General features: G+C 50.1%; 1 protein-coding gene across 1 annotated transcript in view; it reads right to left on the reverse strand.

Moving 5' to 3' along the window:
- Nucleotides 1-7,513: 7,513 nt before the first annotated feature.
- The window catches only part of LOC129714766 (activin receptor type-1-like), an 89,345-nt gene continuing 76,565 nt past the window's right edge, over nucleotides 7,514-20,293 (reverse strand). The window contains 4 exon segments of the mRNA XM_055664597.1: nucleotides 7,514-7,941; nucleotides 8,866-8,996; nucleotides 13,448-13,645; nucleotides 18,159-18,434. Of these exon segments, the coding sequence (XP_055520572.1) occupies nucleotides 7,798-7,941; nucleotides 8,866-8,996; nucleotides 13,448-13,645; nucleotides 18,159-18,434 (749 nt within the window). The 3' untranslated portion in view covers nucleotides 7,514-7,797.

Here is a 20,293-nt window from a genome sequence, read left to right on the forward strand (position 1 = left end):
AGGAGGAGGGGGGAGAGGAGAGGGGAGATGAGGAGGAGGGGTAGATGAGGAGGAGGAGGGGAGATGAGGAGGGGGAGATGAGGAGGAGGAGGAGATGAAGAGGGGGGGGATGAGGAGGATGAGATGAGGAGGAGGGGAGATGAGGAGGAGGAGGGGAGATGAGGAGGAGGAGGGGGACATGAGGAGGGGGGAGATGAGGAGGAGGAGGGAGGAGATGAGGACAGAGATGTGTGGTGCGTCTGTCACCATTCCCGTCGGAAACCAGCACCACTATGTCGCTAATGTTTTCAACCATGATGATATCAGCAATCTGATCTTGGACTGAATCGGTGACGTTTTGGCTCAAACTCCTTCTTCGGACCCTCCTGTCTTTGTATAAACCAGCATCTGCAGTTCCATTGACCAGCCAACCCCTTAAGAATGTTATATCATCCAATTTTAAAACATCCAACTTCAAACTGCTTGGCATATAATGGTGCTAAGCTGTAAAACTCAACAATTCAGGCAATGTGTCTGTAATGAGTCAACCACTTGGAATATTTTATTTCACAAGCTGGAACGAGAGGGAGACAGAGAATAAATTTCGGAAGGAGATGAGGAGGAATTTCTTTCATCAGAGGGCGGTGAATCTGTGGAATTCTTTGCCACAGACGGCTGTGGAGGCCAAGTCAGTGGATATCTTCAAGGCAGAGATAGATGGATTTGTGAGTCGTACGGGTGTTAGGGGTTATGGGGAGAAAGCAGGAGAATGGGAGGCCAGTGAGGGAGAGATAGACCAGTCATGATGAAACATAGAAAATAGGAGAGTTAGACACTGTTGGTCAGACATGATAGAATGGCAGAGTAGACCTGATGGGCCGAATGGCCTAAATCTGCTCCTATTACTTTTGAACCTCTCATCCAACGTTGCCCATTTCCTTCGCTCCATAGATGCTGCTGCACCCGCTGAGTTTCTCCAGCACTTTTGTGTACCGGCGGAATAGACTTGATGGGCCGAGTGGCCTGATTCTTCTCCTTGCACGATGAAGCTTTTGGAGAAAGGCGATTGTGTGGAGATACGACTGAATCGTGCCGGTGAGAGTGCACTGGTGTGAACCGCAGGCCAAAGGTGTAAAGGAGCCATCACGTGAGTTTGACTGTCATTAATGAGGTAAAGGGTGTTGGTGTGATGGTGCGGGTGTCAGCATAAATTAAAATGACGCTGCCAATGAGTGAAGGCATGACTGGTCGGGATGGTGTGAACCAACGTGTGATGGTGTGAATAAGAGAGTGACAGTGAGACTGAAATTGCAACAGCGTTCAGAGACACCGCACGGAAACAGGCCCTTCAGCCCACCGAGTCCGTGCTGACCATCGATCACCCGTTCACGCTAGTTCTATGTTACCCCACTTCCTCATCCACTCCCTGCCCACCAGGGGGCAATTTACACAGTAGTTCAGTTTAGTTTAGACTAGAGATACAGCATGGAAACAGGCCCTTCGGCCCACCTACTCCATGCTGACCTTCGATCACCCGTTCAGACTATTTCCATGTTCAAGAAGGAACTGTGCAGATGCTGGAAAATCGAAGGTAGACACAAATTGCTGGAGAAACTCAGCGGGTGCGGCAGCATCTATGGAGCGAAGGAAATAGGCGACGTTTCGTGCTGAGACCCTTCTTCAGACTATTTCTGTGTTTAGTTTCGAGATACAGCACGGAAACAGGCCCTTCGGCCCACCGAGTCCACGCCGACCATCGCTCATGGAAACAGTCGGAACGGATGATGGATGGTCGGCATGGACTCGGTGGGCCGAAGGGCCCGTTTCTATGCTGTATCTCGCAACCAACACTAACCAAGGCATTGAGTTCTCTGTCAGATGCCGTGGTGGGGAGTGTCATGGTCGCAGAGTGATACAGCATGGAAACAGGCCCTTCGGCCCACCGAGTCCACGCCGACCATCCATCACCCGTTCACATGAGTTCTATGTTATCCCACTTTCTCATCCGCTAGGGGGCAATTTACAGAGGGGCGGTTAACCTACAAACCCGCACGTCTTTGGGAGTGTGGGAGGAAACCGAGATCATCCTTACCAACTGCATCACAGTATGGTATGGCAACTGCTCTGTCTCCGACCGGAAGGCATTGCAGAGGGTGGTGAAAATTGCCCAACGCATCACCGGTTCCACGCTCCCCTCCATTGAGTCTGTCCAAAGCAAGCGCTGTCTGCGGAGGGCGCTCAGCATCGCCAAGGACTGCTCTCACCCCAACCATGGACTGTTTACCCTCCTACCATCCGGGAGGCGCTACAGGTCTCTCCGTTGCCGAACCAGCAGGTCGAGGAACAGCTTCTTCCCGGCGGCTGTCACTCTACTCAACAACGTACCTCGGTGACTGCCAATCACCACCCCCCCCCCCCCACCCCCCCCCCCCCCCATTATTATTATTATTTTTTTTCTTCAAATCGTTTGCTATGTCGCTCTTCAAGGGAGATGCTAAATGCATTTCGTTGTCTCTGTACTGTACACTGACAATGACAATTAAAATTGAATCTGAATCTGAATCTGAAACCGGAGCGCCCGGAGAAAACCCACGCGGTCACAGGGAGAACGAGCAAACTCCACACACACACAAGTCAGGATCAAACCCGGGTGACTGGCGCAGTGAGGCAGCAGCTCTACCCGCTGCGCCACCGTGCTCTTGATCCGGCCCTCGGGTGCTGTGTGTGTGTGTGTGAAGTTTGCACGTTCTCCAAGTAACCTTGTGGGTTTACTCCGGTGCTCCGGTTTCCTCCCACATCCCAAGGACGTGTGGGGGGGTTTGTAGGTCTATCGACCCCTCTGTAAATTGCCTCCTAGTGTGTAGGGAGTGGATGAGATGGTGGGATAACATTCAACTAGTGTTGACAGGAGTCTTGTTCTGCACTGTATCTCTAAGCGAAACTTCAACTCAACTAATGGAGCAACGACGTTAATGGCAGATTGAAACATAGAAACATAGAAACATAGACAATAGGTGCAGGAGTAGAGGCCATTCGGCCCTTCGAGCCTGCACCATTTGCCATTCAATATGATCATGGCTGATCATCCAACTCAGTATCCTGTACCTGCCTTCTCTCCATACCCCCTGATCCCTTTAGCCACAAGGGCCACATCTAACTCCCTCTTAAATATAGCCAATGAACTGTGTGGCCTCAACTCCCTTCTGTGGCAGAGAATTCCACAGATTCACCACTCTCTGTGTGTGTGAAAAAGGTTTTTCTCATCTCGGTCCTAAAAGACTTCCCCCTTATCCTTAAACTGTGTGGCCTCAACTACCTTCTGTGGCAGAGAGTTCCAGAGATTCACCACTCTCTGTGTGAAAAATGTTTTTCTCATCTCGGTCCTAAAAGACTTCCCCCTTATCCTTAAACTGTGTGGCCTCAACTACCTTCTGTGGCAGAGAGTTCCAGAGATTCACCACTCTCTGTGTGAAAAATGTTTTTCTCATCTCGGTCCTAAAAGACTTCCCCCTTATTCTTAAACTGTGACTAGGTGGTAAAATAGATGGCGCGGGCTGGTAGAACATCGCCCTCTAGTGTGTGGGGAGTGAATGAGAAAATGGGATAACGGAGAAGCAGTGTGTGAACGGGTGGTCGCTGGGCAGCATGCTCTCGATGGGCCGAAGGGCCTGTTTCCACGCTGCATCTTTTGCACAATCAGTGGTGGCATGATGGCGTGATTGAATGGGGAAAGGTGTAAAGAAAAGTGTAAATAAGTGCACACACACACACACATACCATTTTCCCTGGCACTCTTTGAACAGAACAGCAGAGGAACGGGCCCTTCAGCCCACAATGTGTGTGCCGTACATGATGCCAAGACCATCACTTATCTGCCTGTACATGATCCAAATCCCTCTATTAGCCGATTAGGAAAAGGGGAGATGCAACGAGACCTGGGTGTCATGGTACACCAGTCATTAAAAGTAGGCATGCAGGTGCAGCAGGCAGTGAAGAAAGCGAATGGTATGTTAGCATTCATAGCAAAAGGATTTGAGTCTAGGAGCAGGGAGGTTCTACTGCAGTTGTACAGGGTCTTGGTGAGACCACACCTGGAGTATGGCGTACAGTTTTGGTCTCCTAATCTGAGGAAAGACAATCTTGCCATAGAGGGAGTGCAGAGAAGGTTCACCAGACTGATTCCTGGGATGTCAGGACTTTCATATGTAGAAAGACTGGATAGACTCGGCTTGTACTCGCGAGAATTTAGAAGATTGAGGGGGGATCGTATAGAAATGTACAATATTCTTAAGGGGTTGGACAGGCTAGATGCAGGAAGATTGTTCCCGATGTTGGGGAAGTCCAGGACAAGGGGTCACACAGTTTAAGGATAAGGGGGAAATCCTTTAAAACCGAGATGAGAAGAACTTTTTTCACACAGAGAGTGGTGAATCTGTGGAATTCCCTGCCACAGAGGGTAGTTGAGGCCACACAGTTCATTGGCTATATTTAAGAGGGAGTTAGATGTGGCCCTTGTGGCTAAAGGGATCAGGGGGTATGGAGAGAAGGCAGGGATGGGATACTGAGTTGGATGATCAGCCATGATCTTATTGAATGGCGGTGCAGGCTCGAAGGGCCGAATGGCCTACTCCTGCACCTATTGTCTATGTTTCTATTCCTGGCACTGCCATATGCCTATCTAAAAGCCTGTGATCGCTGGTCGGCGCGGACTCGGTGGGCCGAAGGAATCTCTAAATTAAATCACCTGGACAATTTTGTTGTTTTGTTCAGTTTTTAGTTTAGTTTTATGGGAACACAAGGCGGAAACAGGCCCTTCAGCCCCACCGAGTCAGTGCCGACCAGCAGTCCCTGCACACTATCCGACACACACTGGGGACAATTCACAATTACACCAGAGACAATAGGTGCAGGAGGAGGCCATTCGGCCCTTCGAGCCAGCACCGCCATTCAATGTGATCATGGCTGATCATCCCCAATCAGTACCCCGTTCCTGCCTTCTCCCCCCTATATCCCCTGACTCCGCTATTTTTAAGAGCCCTATCGAGCTCTCTCTTGAAAGCATCCAGAGAACCGGCCTCCACCGCCCTCTGAGGCAGAGAATTCCACAGACTCACCACTCTCTGCGAGTCTCAGAGCCAATTAGCCGAGCGTGGGAGGAAACCAGAGACCCCCACACAGGTCACGGGGAGAACGTGCAAACTCCGTACAGACAGCACCCGTGGTCGGGATCGAACCTGGGTCTCTGGCGCTGTGAGGCAGCAGCTCTACCCACTGCGCCACCGTGCCTCCCGACTCTAACACACCCGAATGGTCTTTGTGAGTGAGGTGGACCTCTCTCCATCTCCTCGTTCAGGGACTGGATGGGTGTTGCAAGCCAAAGAAATAACACAGAGATACATCAATGAAGCAGCAATCATTTATGCCTTCTGATTTAATCTGGTCTAATATTTCTGTGAAAATGCGTTGAGTAAAATATATTCCAAATATGACATTTATGAGATTAATTGAAATTACATAATGCGGACAAATTAGATGTTTTTCTTTTACATAACGGCATACTAGCATCATCTCGGTATTAACAATGTGCAAACGTTCAATAGTTCATTCGATTTCTCATTAGACTCTGCAAGTACGAGAACAGCTTGGATTTCACTCTTGCCCCCAGTAGCTCCGCCAGTACTGAAGGCCGTAGTTAGTTGGCCCGAAGAAGGGATTCAAACCATTCACGTCGCAAAAAAGACCGGGTCAATCGCCTCGCCATCAGCCTTCCGCACAATGGTCTCGGGGTAGTGGTCCGAATCGGCTACCCTGCTTTAGTTCAGTTTAGAGATACAGCGAGTCAGGCCCTTACTCCCCTGTCCCACTTAGGAAACCTGAACGGAAACCTCTGGAGACTTTGCGCCCCACCCAAGGTTTCCGTGTGGTTCCCAGAGGTTCCCGGAGGTTTTTGTCAGTCTCCCTACCTGCTTCCACTACCTGCAACCTCCGGCAACCATCTGCAACCTCCGGGAACCGCACGGATCTTGGTGAGACCACACCTGGAGTATTGCGTACAGTTTTGCTCTCCAAATCTGAGGAAGGACATTATTGCCATAGAGGGAGTGCAGAGAAGGTTCGCCAGACTGATTCCTGGGATGTCAGGACTGTCTTATGAAGAAAGACTGGATAGACTTGGTTTATACTCTCTAGAATTTAGGAGATTGAGAGGTGATCTTATAGAAACTTACAAAATTCTTAAGGGGTTGGACAGGCTAGATGCAGGAAGATTGTTCCCGATGTTGGGGAAGTCCAGGACAAGGGGTCACAGCTTAAGGATAAGGGGGAAATCCTTTAAAACCGAGATGAGGAGAACTTTTTTCACACAGAGAGTGGTGAATCTCTGGAACTCTCTGCCACAGAGGGTAGTTTGAGGCCAGTTCATTGGCTATATTTTAGAGGGGAGTAGATGTGGCCCTTGTGGCCAAGGGGATCAGAGGGTATGGAGAGAAGGCAGGTACGGGATACTGAGTTGGGATGATCAGCCATGATCATATTGAATGGCGGTGCAGGCTCGAAGGGCCGAATGGCCTCTACTCCTGCACCTAATTTCTATGTTTCTATTGCCTATTGTCTATTGACACACGAGGGACAATTTACAATTTTAACCAAAGCCAAATAACCTACAAACCTGTAACATCTTCAGACTAGGCTAACTCGCTGAGTTACTCCTGCACTTTGTGTCAACCTTCGGTTTCCCCAGACATGCTGCCTGACCCGCTGAGTTACTCCGGCACTTTTTTTGTCTATCTTTGGTATAAACCAGCATCTGCAGTTCTTTGTTTTTGATCGTTCTTGACTGGTACCACCTTGGATGCTGGAATCCTGCTGTGAATTGCCACATTGAAGGGCCTGTCCCATTTGGCCGTCATTAGCATGTAATTTACGCGATATCATTAACGCGTCACGATGCACGACGCGCGAGTCGTGACACGCCCGTGATGCGTGCATGATGCGCATTACGTGCGCATGGTGCATGGTGACGTAGGCAGTGACGCGAATGGTCGCGCGCGCCGTCCCAGGACTTGGGGACGTACAAAATCTTCGCGCGTCACGCAGAATGACGCCCAAGCGGGACTGGCCCTTTAATTCACTTTGCGGTGTGCAAGTCGCCCAGAGACATTTCCGCTGGACCTGAATGTTGAGCTTCCGTTTGGTTTCCGTTATTGCTGCGTTGTGTGTTCGGCTGAAGCACGATCACTGTACCAGCTCTGCTTAAGAACCTGCAAAGATCCATCCCAAAATGTCCCGATCCCGACGTTCGTTCCAGTCCAGGGTCGGCTGGGAATCGGAATCGGAATCCAAACCCAGAACCAAACCCAGCAACAGACCGGTCCCACCAAGATGCAGCACAGAACGCCACAGGGGATCCTTCTTCCCTGTGGCTATCAAACTGTACAACTCCTCCCAATTCTGTTGTGGCTTAGACTGACTTCCCCCCCCCCCCCCTCCCCCTCCCCCCTCCCCCCCCCCTCCCCCCCCCCCCCCCAATCTTTGCACATCCCCAATCCTGGACTTCCAACTCATTACTTTAATTTCATGTTTTGTGTATCTCGTGTTTCACGACCGTTTCACAGGCCAATTTCCCTCCTGGGGTGAATAAAGTTTGATCGCATCGTATCAAACAAGAGGCCATCACGGTAGGGTAGATGTCCGTGAGTGTGTTTGCTTGCAAGTGTAAAGGGACATCAGTCTGGGCTGATGAGGGGCGGATGAACTGGCGGGCGGTGTGTCTTTGAAGGTCTCGGAGCTGTTCTTTCCAGGGTCAAATTGAAGGAGGGTTTAGCAGTCTGGTTTGAGCTTGTGGAAGGTTATGTCGGCGTTGGTGAGGTTGGCCAGATTCTTTTTGATGCGGAGAGCCGTCAGCCTGGCAGAAGGATTCTGATGCCAGGATTCCTTCATCAGCTTAGCAAGAGAGGAGAGAATCTAGAATAGAATAGAAACGTCAGCTCACATATAAACGATGAACTTGCCTCACGTTCAGCACAAGTCCGTGCCGACCAGCGATCCCCGCACACCAACACTATCCCACACACACACACACACACACACGCACGCACGCACACACACACTGGGGACGATTTACACTTTTTACCGAAGCCAATTAACCTACAAACCTGCACGTCTTTGGAGTGCGGGAGGAAACCGGAGCACCCGGAGAAAACCCACGCAGGTCACGGGGAGAACGGACAAACTCCGCACAGACAGCACCCGAGGTCAGGATTGAACCCGGGTCTCTGCCGCTGTGAGGCAACAACTCTCCCGCCCGTGATTGTGCGTCTCAGTGTCCAATTTTGTTTATTTAAGGAATGCCAAAAAAAAAAGGCTGGGACTATCCCAACGTTTAATAAGCAATTAGGCAGGTACACGGATAGGACAGGTGTAGAGGGATATGGGCCAAATGCAGGAAAGTGGGACTAGTGTAGAAGGGTGTTGGTCGATGTGGGCAAGTTGGGCCGAAGGGCCTGTTTTCACTAGAGGTCACCCTGTACAGTAGCAGCGAATTGTGGACAGTTGCAGCCCAGACCATCACACACACACACAAACCAACCTCCCTTCCTTCCATCGACTCCATCTACACCTCACGCTGCCTCGGCAAGGCCAGCAGCATCATCAAGGACCAGTCTCACCCCGGCCACTCCCTCTTCTCCCCTCTCCCATCGGGCAAGAGGTACAGAAGTGTGAAAACGAACGCACACACACAGCTCCAGATTCAGGGACAGTTTCTTCCCAGCTGTTATCAGGTGATTGAATCATCCTGCAGCAGCTGGAATCCTGACCACTGTTGGAAACCCACGCAGGTCACAGGGAGAACGTAGAAACTCCACACACAAAATAATAGGAGCGTACCGGATCGGAAAACCATCGGTTGGGAATGTTGGGCCTCTGTTGATCAGTGCAGATGACTTTCCTCATGTCTTCGAAGCTGGGGTCCGTGGGGACCACGTCGTAAAAAGGAGGCTTGTACTCTTCTGTCATTCCTGTATCGGACAGGAAGGAACAGATGAGGCCAAAGTTACGCACAAAAAACTCAGCGAGACGGGCAGCATCTCTGGAGAGGAGGAATGGGCCACGTTCCGGGTCGAGACCGTCCGTCAGACTGAAACTCATGGGAGAGGGAAACGAGAGATATAGACGATGATGGAGAGAGACACAGAACAAATGAATTCTCTGCCACAGAAGGTAGTTGAGGCCACAGTTCATTGGCTATATTTAAGAGGGAGTTAGATGTGGCTAAAGGGATCAGGGGGTATGGAGAGTAGGCAGGTACAGGATACTGTACCTTAAGGGGTTTCACCAGACTGATTCCTAGGATGTCAGGACTTTCATATGAAGAAAGACTGGATAAACTCGGCTTGTACTCGCTAGAATTTAGAAGACTGAGGGGGGATCTTATAGAAACTTACAAAATTCTTAAGGGGTTGGACAGGCTAGATGCAGGAAGATTGTTCCCGATGTTAGGGAAGTCCAGGACAAGGGGTCACAGCTTAAGGATAAGAGGGAAATCCTTTAAAACCGAGATGAGAAGAACTTTTTTCACACAGAGAGTGGTGAATCTCTGGAACTCTCTGCCACAGAGGGTAGTCGAGGCCAGTTCATTGGCTATATTTAAGAGGGAGTTAGATGTGGCTAAGGGGATCAGAGGGTATGGAGAGAAGGCAGGTACGGGATACCGAGTTGGATGATCAGCCATGATCATATTGAATGGCGGTGCAGGCTCGAAGGGCCTATTGGCCTACTCCTGCACCTAATTTCTATGTTTCGATGTTGCTATACTGAGTTGGATGATCAGCCATGATCTCATTGAATGGCAGTGCAGGCTTGAAGGGCCGAATGGCCTCTACTCCTGCACCTATTTTCTATGTTTCTATGAAAGATATGAAAAAAAAAAGTAACAATGATAAAATAAAAGAGTCTGAAGAAGGGTCTCGACCTGAAACGTCACCTAATTCCTTCGCTCCATAGATGCTGCCTCACCCGCTGAGTTTCTCCAGCATTTTTGTCCCCCTTCGATTTTTCCAACATCTGCAGTTCTTTCTTAAACAAATAAAATAGAGTGAACGGTTGATGGATGGTCGGCATGGACTCGGTGGGCCGAAGGGCCTGTTTCCACGCTGTATCTTTCAATTCAACTCAGGTAAAATTCTTAGGTAGACAAAAATGCTGGAGAAACTCAGTGGGTGCAGCAGCATCTATGGAGCGGAGGAAATAGGCAACGTTTCGGGCCGAAACCCTTCTTCAGACGTTGCCTATTTCCTGTTTCATGTCCCAGACAAAACAATGAAATTGACCCAGTCTGAAGAAGGGTCTCGACCCGAAACGTCACCCGTTCCTTCTCTCCAGAGATGCTGCCTGACCCGCTGAGTTACTCCGGCATTTTTTGTGTTTACGGTTTAAAGCCAGCATCTGCAGTTCCTTCCTACACAAATCAAATTCCATTCTCCCAATCCCTTCCACGCTGGTCACGAAACAGCAAACAGGAACATGCCTTTATGACTTCACCGCACGCAACATGTACACACCAGGAACACAAAAATGCTGGAGAAACTCAGCGGGTGCAGCAGCATCTATGGAGCGGAGGAAATAGGCAACGTTTCGGGCCCGAAACCCTTCTTCAGCCTTTCAACCATGGCCGATCTATCTCTCCGAGAGGGTTTCCTCCGGGTTTCCTCCCACATCCCAGAGAGCTGCGGGTTTGTCGGCTGCTTGGCCCCCCTGTAAATTGCCCCCCTAGTGTGCAGAGAGTGGATGAGAGGTTCAAAAGCAATAGTAGCAGAATTAGGCCATTCGGCCCATCAGGTCTACTCTGCCATTCTATCATGTCTGACCAACAGTGTCTAACCCTCCTATTTTCTATGTTTCTATATAAACCCTGAAGGAAATAGGCAACGTTTCGGGCCGAAACCTGGAAGGGTTTCGTCCCGAAACGTTGCCTATTTCCTTCGCTCCATAGATGCTGCTGCACCCGCTGAGTTTCTCCAGCAATTTTTGTCTGCCTTCGATTTTCCAGCATCTGCAGTTCCTTCTTAAGCAGGCAAGATTCTTGCCAAGTTCCACAGAATGACTGGAACTCTGACACACACACACACACAAAAAAAAACCTGAAATAGCTATTTCCAGAAACACTAATGCTAGCAAACGTCTTCCGGCTCAACTCCTTTTCTATGCATCCCCAATAAGAAAATGCCGATAAGATTAGGGCATTCGGGCAGCCACCTCTGAATTACATTCGCTGGGCTCATTAGTCTGTCCATGCCCCATACCGGGTGCTGACATGAGATTAAACTGTTTTCAGTGAAAGATATCAGCTGGAAATAAACACAAGATGAAGTAACTCTGAAGTAATGGAGAGAGCTGATGACAGGAGTCCATCTGGTGCAACTATGTGGAAGGAGATTACCAGTTTCCTGGGGTCACTATTCTGGCAATTGTGGAGAATCTGCGATTTTTTTCGTTTCTGGTGAAGTTGTCCAGTTTAGTGCTCCAGTGCTTCTACGCAGCGGCGGTGGAAAGCATCTTGTCCGGTAACATTACCATCTGGTTCGGGAATTGCTCTGCCAAGGACAAGAAGGCTCTGCAGAGAGTAGTGCGTTCGGCCGAACGCACTATGGGAACTTCACTCGCCCCCCTGCAGGAACTATACAACAGGAGGTGCAACTCCAGAGCAAACAGAATCATGAGAGACCCCTTCCACCCCTGCAACGGACTGTTCCAGCTGCTATGGTCAGGCAAACGCCTCCGTTGCCATGCGGTGAGAACGGAGAGGTTGAGAAGGAGTTTCTTCCCAGAGGCAATTCGGACTGTAAACGCCTATCTCACCAGGGACTAACTCTACAGAACGTTTTTCCTTCCATTATTTATTATGTAAAAGAATATGTGTGTTATGATTGTGTTTCTAATTTGTTTGGTTGTTTTGTTGTTTGTCTTTTGCACAAAAAGTCCGCGAGCATTGCCACTTTCATTTCACTGCACATCTCGTATGTGTATGTGACAAATAAACTTGACTTGACTTGACTTGACTAGTCAGTCAACGGATTCCAGCGAGAGACAGGGGGGGGGTTACTGCATAGAAACAGGCCATTTGGCCCAACACATCCATGTTGGTGATGGACACACAGTGCTGGAGTAACTCAGCGGGACAGGCAGCATCCCTGGAGAGAAGGAATGGGCGACTGAAGAAGGGTCTCGACCCGAAACGTCACCTATTCCTTTCCTATTCCCTCCAGAGATGCTGCCGGTCCTGCTGAGTTACTCTAGCATTTTGTGTCTACCTTCTCTCCAGAGATGCTGCCTGTCCCGCTGAGTTACTCCAGCACTTTGTGTCTATCTTCTCTCCAAAAGACCACCAGGGGGCGCCGGGGAGATGGCTGCCCTGCCGGCAGTATGTTCGTCTTTTCACTTTTTTTGTTATTTTTTAGCTGGTTAAAAGTTTGTTTTAATGTTCGTCAGTTTGTTTTATGTGGGGGGAGGGTTAGCGTTAGGGTTTTATGTGGGGGGGAGGGGATCGAGGGAAACTTTTTTTCAGGTTCTTACCTTCCCGGAGATGTGATCCATTTTTCGGATCACATTCTCCGCGCTCTGCAGCCTACCATCGATGGAGCTGGAAACCGCCTCGTACTGTCGCGAGCCCCACCGCGGGGCGCGGACTTAACATCGGAGCTGATCCCTTGCCTGGGATCGATCGCTCCCACCGTGGAACCAACACCAAGGGCTCGCAGTCTCGGGAGAGGCCGAGTCGGGAGCTCCAACGTCGCGAGCTTCGATGGCTCGGCGTGGGGGAGCTGACATCCCCCCCCCCCCCCCCGATGCAGGAGTGGATCCCCTTGATGCGGAGATCCCGAACGCCGCCGCCTACGGGAGTCAAGATCGTCCCGTCAACGAGGGCTCAAGGCCCACGACCGGGGAAGAACTAAGGGAAGGGACTTGATCTTTATTTCACCTTCCACCACAGTGAGGAATGTGGAGGAGTCACTGTGGTGGATGTCAAGTCAAGTCAAGTCAAGTTTATTTGTCACATACACATACGAGATGTGCAGTGAAATGAAAGTGGCAATGCTCGCGGAACAACAAAACAACCAAACAAATTATAAACACAATCATAACACACATATTATTTTACATAATAAATAATAGAAGGAAAAACGTTCTGTAGAGTTAGTCCCTGGTGAGAAAGTTGTGTTCGTGTTGAAATGTGTTTTTGAAGTGATCTGGTGCTTTTAATTGTATGAATGGCCTGGGCAATGAAATTCCTCGTATGTTGCAAAACATACTTGGCGAATAAAGTGTGATTCTGAATCTGAGATGTTGCAGGTCCCGCTGAGTTACTCCAGCATTTTGTGTCTATATGCCCCCCCAGAAATGCTGCCTGTCCCGCTGAGTTACGCCAGCTCTCTGTGCCGATCCCCGCATGTGCTCGGCAGCTTTCACTCACCGTTCGTGACGGTTCTCCTGGCAATCTCCCACAGTACGAGCCCAAACGCCCACATGTCTGTCCACTTGTAGGACTCAAAGCGGCCGGTGCAGATGGTCTCGTCCAGGACCTCCGGGGCCATGTAACGCTTGGTGCCCACTTTAGGGTTGTTGCCGATGTCCAGGAAGTCATTGTTCTGCGAGTGTATCACAGCCAGACCTGCAGTGCAGCGAAGGTCAACGTTAGCCCGACTCAGTCAACAGCGCACACAACACCCAGGGCATTGCCACATCATAGAGCAGTAGAAGGCTCCACCAATGTTCCTTCCTACATAAATCAAATTCCATTCTCCCAGTTCCTTCCTACATAAATCAAATTCCATTCTCCCATCACGAAACAGCAAACAGGAACATGCCTTTATGACTTCACCGCACGCAACATGTACACACCAGGAACACACAAATGCTGGAGAAACTCAGCGGGTGCAGCAGCATCTATGGAGCGGAGGAAATGGGCAACGTTTCGGGCCCGAAACCCTTCTTCAGCCTTTCAACCATGGCCAATCTATCTCTCCGAGAGGGTTTCCTCCGGGTTTCCTCCCACATCCCAGAGAGCTGCGGGTTTGTCGGCTGCTTGGCCCCCCTGTAAATTGCCCCCTAGTGTGCAGAGAGTGGATGAGAGGTTCAAAAGTAATAGGAGCAGAATTAGGCCATTCGGCCCATCAGGTCTACTCTGCCATTCTATCATGTCTGACCAACAGTGTCTAACCCTCCTATTTTCTATGTTTCTATCTAAACCCTGAAGGAAATAGGCAACGTTTCGGGCCGAAACCCGGAAGGGTTTCGTCCCGAAACGTTGCCTATTTCTTTCGCTCCATAGATGCTGCTGCACCCGCTGAGTTTCTCCAGCAATTTTTGTCTACCTTCGATTTTCCAGCATCTGCAGTTCCTTCTTAAGCAGGTAAGATTCTTGCCAAGTTCCACAGAATGACTGGAACTCTGACACACACACACACACAAAAACCTGAAATAGCTATTTCCAGAAACACTAATGCTAGTAAACGTCTTCCGGCTCAACTCCTTTTCTATGCATCCCCAATAAGAAAATGCCGATAAGATTAGGGCATTCGGGCAGCCACCTCTGAATTACATTAGGTAAAGGTCAACATTAGCCCGACTCAGTCAACAGCGCACACAACACCCAGGGCATTGCCACATAGAGCAGTAGAAGGCTCCACCAATGTACTGAGAAATCTCACATTACAGCGCTGTCATAGAGAGTCATAGAGTGATACAGCGTGGAAACAGGCCCTTCGGCCCATCTTGCCCACACCGGCCCAACATGTCTCCGGGCTTGCTCTCTCTCTCGCCTCACGTAAAGAGGCTGGGGAGCTAGCAGCATCCTGCTCCATTGTTTCCATGGCCTTTTTCACACAGAGAGTGGTGAATCCCTGGAACTCTCTCCCGCAGAAGGTAGTTGAGGCCACAGTTCATTGGCTATATTTAAGAGGGAGTTAGATGTGGCCCTTGTGGCTAAGGGGATCAGGGGGTATGGAGAGAAGGCAGGTACGGGATACTGAGTTGGATGATCAGCCATGATCATATTGAATGGCGGTGCAGGCTCGAAGGGCCGAACGGCCTACTCCTGTACCTAATTTCTATGTTTCTATGTTTCATCAAGTGATACAGCATGGAAACAGGCCCTTCAGCCCAACCTGCCCATGCCGACCAATATGCCCCATCTACACTAGACCCACCTGCTCACGTTTTTCCCATATCCCTCCAAACCGGTCCCATCCATGTACCTGTCCAACTGCTCCTTAAGCATTCGGATAGTCCCAGCCTCAACTGCCTCCTCCGGCAGAGTCTGAAGAAGCGTTTCGGCCCGAAACGTTGCCCATTTCCTTCGTTCCATAGATGCTGCCGCACCCGCTGAGTTTCTCCAGCATCTTTGTCTACCTACCTCCTCTGGCAGCTCGTTCCACACACCCACCACCCTCTGTGTGAGAGCAGTGCTGAACTACTATCTACCTCATTGGAGATCCTCGGACTATCCTTGATCGGACTTTGCTGGCTTTACCTTGCGCTAAACGTTATTCCCTTATCATGTATCTGTCCACTGTAAATGGCTCGACTGTAATCAAGTCTTGTCTTTCCGCTGACTGGTTAGTACGCAACAGAAGCTTTTCACTGTACCTCGTTACACGTGACAATAAACTCAGCTCATAGGATGAAAGCAGACAGAGTCTTGGCACAATAAAGTTGTTACAGTCCGATGCAAAGTTCAGACCTGCTTTGATTTTTTTTGTTCATAAGGTCATAAGTGATAGGAGCAGAATTAGGCCATTCGGCCCATCAAGTCTACTCCGCCATTCAATCATGGCTGATCTATCTCTCCCTCCTAACCCCATTCTCCTGCCTCTTTGGAAAAAAGCCCTTCCCACAGAGCCAGCCACCCTCACCACCACCCACAGTCGCCTGCCTGGAGACACAGCGACCGCTGCAGAGGTGCTACCACGCTGACTGCGCGCTGATTAGACGCAGCACCACTGCTTCCACGCGGCTATTGCATGGATGCAATTTGCTGATTGATGACGGACTGCATTTTGGCAATTTGCAGGTAATTTTCAAAGAGCCTATTGCTCCATCGCAGCTACATAGGCAACACCGCAGCTCCACAGGCAACACCGCAGCTCCACATGCAGCACCGCAGCTACATAGGCAACACCGCAGCTCCACATGCAACACCGCAGCTCCACATGCAACACCGCAGCTACATAGGCAACACCGCAGCTCCACATGCAACACCGCAGCTCCACAGGCAACACCGCAGCTCCACAGGCAACACCGCAGCTCCACATGCAACACCGCAGCTACATAGGCAACACCGCAGCTACATAGGCAACACCGCAGCTCCACAGGCAACACCGCAGCTACATAGGCAACACCGCAGCTACATAGGCAACACCGCAGCTACATAGGCAACACCGCAGCTCCACAGGCAACACCGCAGCTCCACATGCAACACCGCAGCTCCACATGCAACACCGCAGCTCCACAGGCAACACCGCAGCTCCACAGGCAACACCGCAGCTACATAGGAAAAACTGCAGCAAAAAAACAAACAATGCTGCTGTACACTGTGAATGGCTCGATTGTAATCATGTATTGTCTTTCTGTGGACTGGTTAGCATGCAGCAAAAGCATAGGCAATACTGCTGCTGGTGACTTTCTGCTGATTTACAAAACAACTAAAAATGCTGCATATTTGACTGCAACTTGCATTTGGCAAAACCTGCTGCAAATTTACACAAAATGCCGCTGCGTTACTGGCGACTTGCCGGTGATTTTCGGACAACTTGCTGTTGGTTGACAACCGATTGCACTGCCAATTGCACTGTCTCAATGGTGCATGACTGCGACCTGTTCCGAGGTATGGTGGCATTAATTTTGTGCAAGGATTTGCATGCAACCTGTTGGATTTACAGACAACCCTGCATTGGGCCTTTGCCCCTCACTGGCAGCGATCGGCACAGAGGCAATTATTACTGCGATTGCCAACAAATGCATGCACGCAACTTTACTGCTGATTGCCACACAATTGCGCATGGTAAATTTGTTCCTAGTTGGTTCATATTCTCTAATGGCAATTTGCTCCATGTGGATGAATTATTGCATGCGGGAAACTTGCAGCATTTGTTTGGCGAGGCGCATTTCTTACAGCATTTATTTTGGGGGGGGTGCATTTCTGGCTGCAGTTATTGGGGGGGTGCATTGCGTTTTTTGCGCATTTCCTGCAGTACTTATTTTGCATGGCGCATTTCTTTTTGTGCATTTCCTGCGGTACTTATTTTGCATGGCGCATTTCTTTTTGTGCATTTCCTGCAGTACTTATTTTGCGCGGCGCATTTCTTTCTGTGCATTTCCTGCAGTACTTATTTTGCATGGCGCATTTTTTGTGCATTTCTTGCTGCATTTATTTTGTGCGGCGCATTTATTTTTGCAAATTTCCTGCTGCGTTTATTTTGCAAGGGGTATTTGTTTTTGCGCATTTCCTGCCTTGTTTATTTTGCAAGCCGCATTTTCTTTTTGTCCTTAGCTCCCCAGCCTCTTCACATGAGGCGAGAGAGAGAGAGCAAGCCCGGAGAGCAGTTCGACTCAGAGCGCTGGAGTAACCCAGCGGGTCAGGCAGCATCTGTGGAGAACATGGATAGGTGACGTTTCACAGAGTTTTGGAGTAACTCAGCGGGTCAGGCAGCATCTGTGGAGAACATGGATAGGTGACGTTTCACAGAGTGCTGGAGTAACTCAGCGGGTCAGGCAGCATCTGTGGAGAACATGGATAGGCGTTTCACAGAGTGCTGGAGTAACTCAGCGGGTCAGGCAGCATCTGTGGAGAACATGGATAGGTGACGTTTCACAGAGTGCTGGAGTAACTCAGCGGGTCAGGCAGCATCTGTGGAGAACATGGATAGGTGACGTTTCACAGAGCGCTGGAGTAACTCAGTGGGTCAGGCAGCATCTGTGGAGAACATGGATAGGTGACGTTTCACAGAGCGCTGGAGTAACTCAGCGGGTCAGGCAGCATCCGTGGAGAACATGGATAGGTGACGTTTCACAGAGTGCTGGAGTAACTCAGCGGGTCAGGCAGCATCTCTGGTGAGAACAAAAATGAGAATGGGTGACGTTTCGGGTTGGGACCCGACTTCAGCCTTCAGGAGAGTGGCCGTTACCTAAGTCTGCGATGCAGCACTGCTTGTTTCTCTTGACCAGAATGTTTCTGCTCTTCAGGTCCCGGTGGGCGATGGCTGCTTTTCCGGGCGTGCCGATGATCTCGGCGTGCAAGTGGACCAGGCCGCTGATGATGGAGAGCGCTAGCCGCAGGCAGGCGTGCGCGCTGACCGTGTTGCTCTGCAGGTAGTCGTACAGCGAGCCATACTCGTGGTAGTGGGTGATGAGCCAGAGCTGGGTGCTCGAATTCCTCGATGTCATGTCCGACGCAATGAACCCTGTATGGGGGGGAGGGGGGGGTGGGGGGGGGGGGGGGGGGGGGGGGGGGTGGGTTGTGGAGGTAAAGAGACGACAGGTTAGAATATTCAAGATTCAAGAGAGTTTATTGTCATGTGTCCCAAACAGGACAATGAAATTCTTGCTTTGCTTCAGCACACAGAACATAGTAGGCATTGACTACAAAACAGATCAGCGTGTCCATATACAAACATGGAGTCATTCCGATTGAAATAAATATATACACACACATGAATAAATAAACTGATAAAGTGCAAATAAACAGATAATGGGCTATTAATGTTCAGAGTTTTGTCCGAGCCAGGTTTAATAGCCTGATGGCTGTGGGGAAGTAGCTATTCCTGAACCTGGTCGTTGCAGTCTTCAGGCTCCTGTACCTTCTACCCGAAGATAGCAGGGAGATGAGTGTGTGGCCAGGATGGTGTGGGTCCTTGATGATGCTGCCAGCCTTTTTGAGGCAGAGACTGCGATAGATCCCCTCGATGGAAGGGGGGTCAAAGTCGATGAAGGATGAAGAACAGTCCAAAGGCCACACGATACAACACCGTAGAACCTATTCATTCCCAGGAGGGAATAAATTGGTCTGCCAACTTTCCCACTCCAAAATAAGGGACAAATTCCCTTTCAGCCAGAAATAAAAACAGCTTTTTTCCCCACGAGGAGTAGCTCTACTCAATAACCAAATATCTGTAGCCTCCTTTTGCTCTGGGATTTTATTTAATTCACATGTTTAATCGATAATGTTTTATTATTAATGTTTAATGTTTTATGTGTCATTCCTAACTGTCACTGTATGTCATGTTGTCACTTGCGGGCGGAGCACCAAGGCAAATTCCTTGTATGTGAATATACTTGGCCAATAAACTTATTCATTCATTCAAATTCCCGACGGCAATTTGTTGAGCGACTGGGCCGTGGCTGGGTGAATGATGAGTTGGCCCCGGGTGCTGGACTGCACGCAAAGCCCAGCCGGCGGGGCCAGCGGTGAGGAGTTTTGGCCCGGGGGCCGAACGCACAGTCCGGCGCTCCGTCCAACTCATGAACCGATGATCGGCCATGAGAAGGGGGGGGGGGTAGTGGTGATGTCGGAGGTAAGCGATGGTCCGAAGGGCATGGTCTCTGGGGGGACCCCCTGACACTGCACTCCCTGCTATTGAGGGAGCCCAGCGTAGGTTCACCAGGTTAATTCCCGGGATGGCGGGACTGTCATATGCTGAGAGAATGGAGCGGCTGGGCTTGTACACTCTGGAGTTTAGAAGGATGAGAGGATATCTCATTGAAACATACAAGATTGTTAAGGGCTTGGACACGCTAGAGACAGGAAACATGTTCCCGATGTTGGGGGAAGTCCAGAACCAGGGGCCACACACACACACAGTTTAAGAATAAGGAGTAAACCATTTAGAACGGAGTCGAGGAAACACTTTTTCTCGCAGAGAGTGGTGAGTCTGTGGAATTCTCTGCCTCAGAGGGCAGTGGAGGCCGGTTCTCTGGATGCTTTCAAGAGAGAGCTAGATAGGGCTCTTAAAGATAGCGGAGTCAGGGGATATGGGGAGAAGGCAGGAACGGGGTACTGATTGGGGATGATCAGCCGTGATCACATTGAATGGCGGTGCTGGCTCGAAGAGGCCGAATGGCCTCTACTCCTGCACCTATTGTCTATTGTCTATTGACCCCCTGGTCCCCAAGCTCCGGTTTCCTCCCACACTCCAAAGACGTGCAGGTTTGTAGGTGGACAAAAGTGCTGGAGAAACTCAGCGGGTGCAGCAGCATCTATGGAGCGAAGGAAATAGGCAACGTTTTGGGACGAAACCCTTCTTCAGACCCGAAATCCTGAAGG

Source organism: Leucoraja erinacea, chromosome 40 (genome assembly GCF_028641065.1).
Source record: "Leucoraja erinacea ecotype New England chromosome 40, Leri_hhj_1, whole genome shotgun sequence".
NCBI classification, from domain to species: domain Eukaryota; kingdom Metazoa; phylum Chordata; class Chondrichthyes; order Rajiformes; family Rajidae; genus Leucoraja; species Leucoraja erinaceus.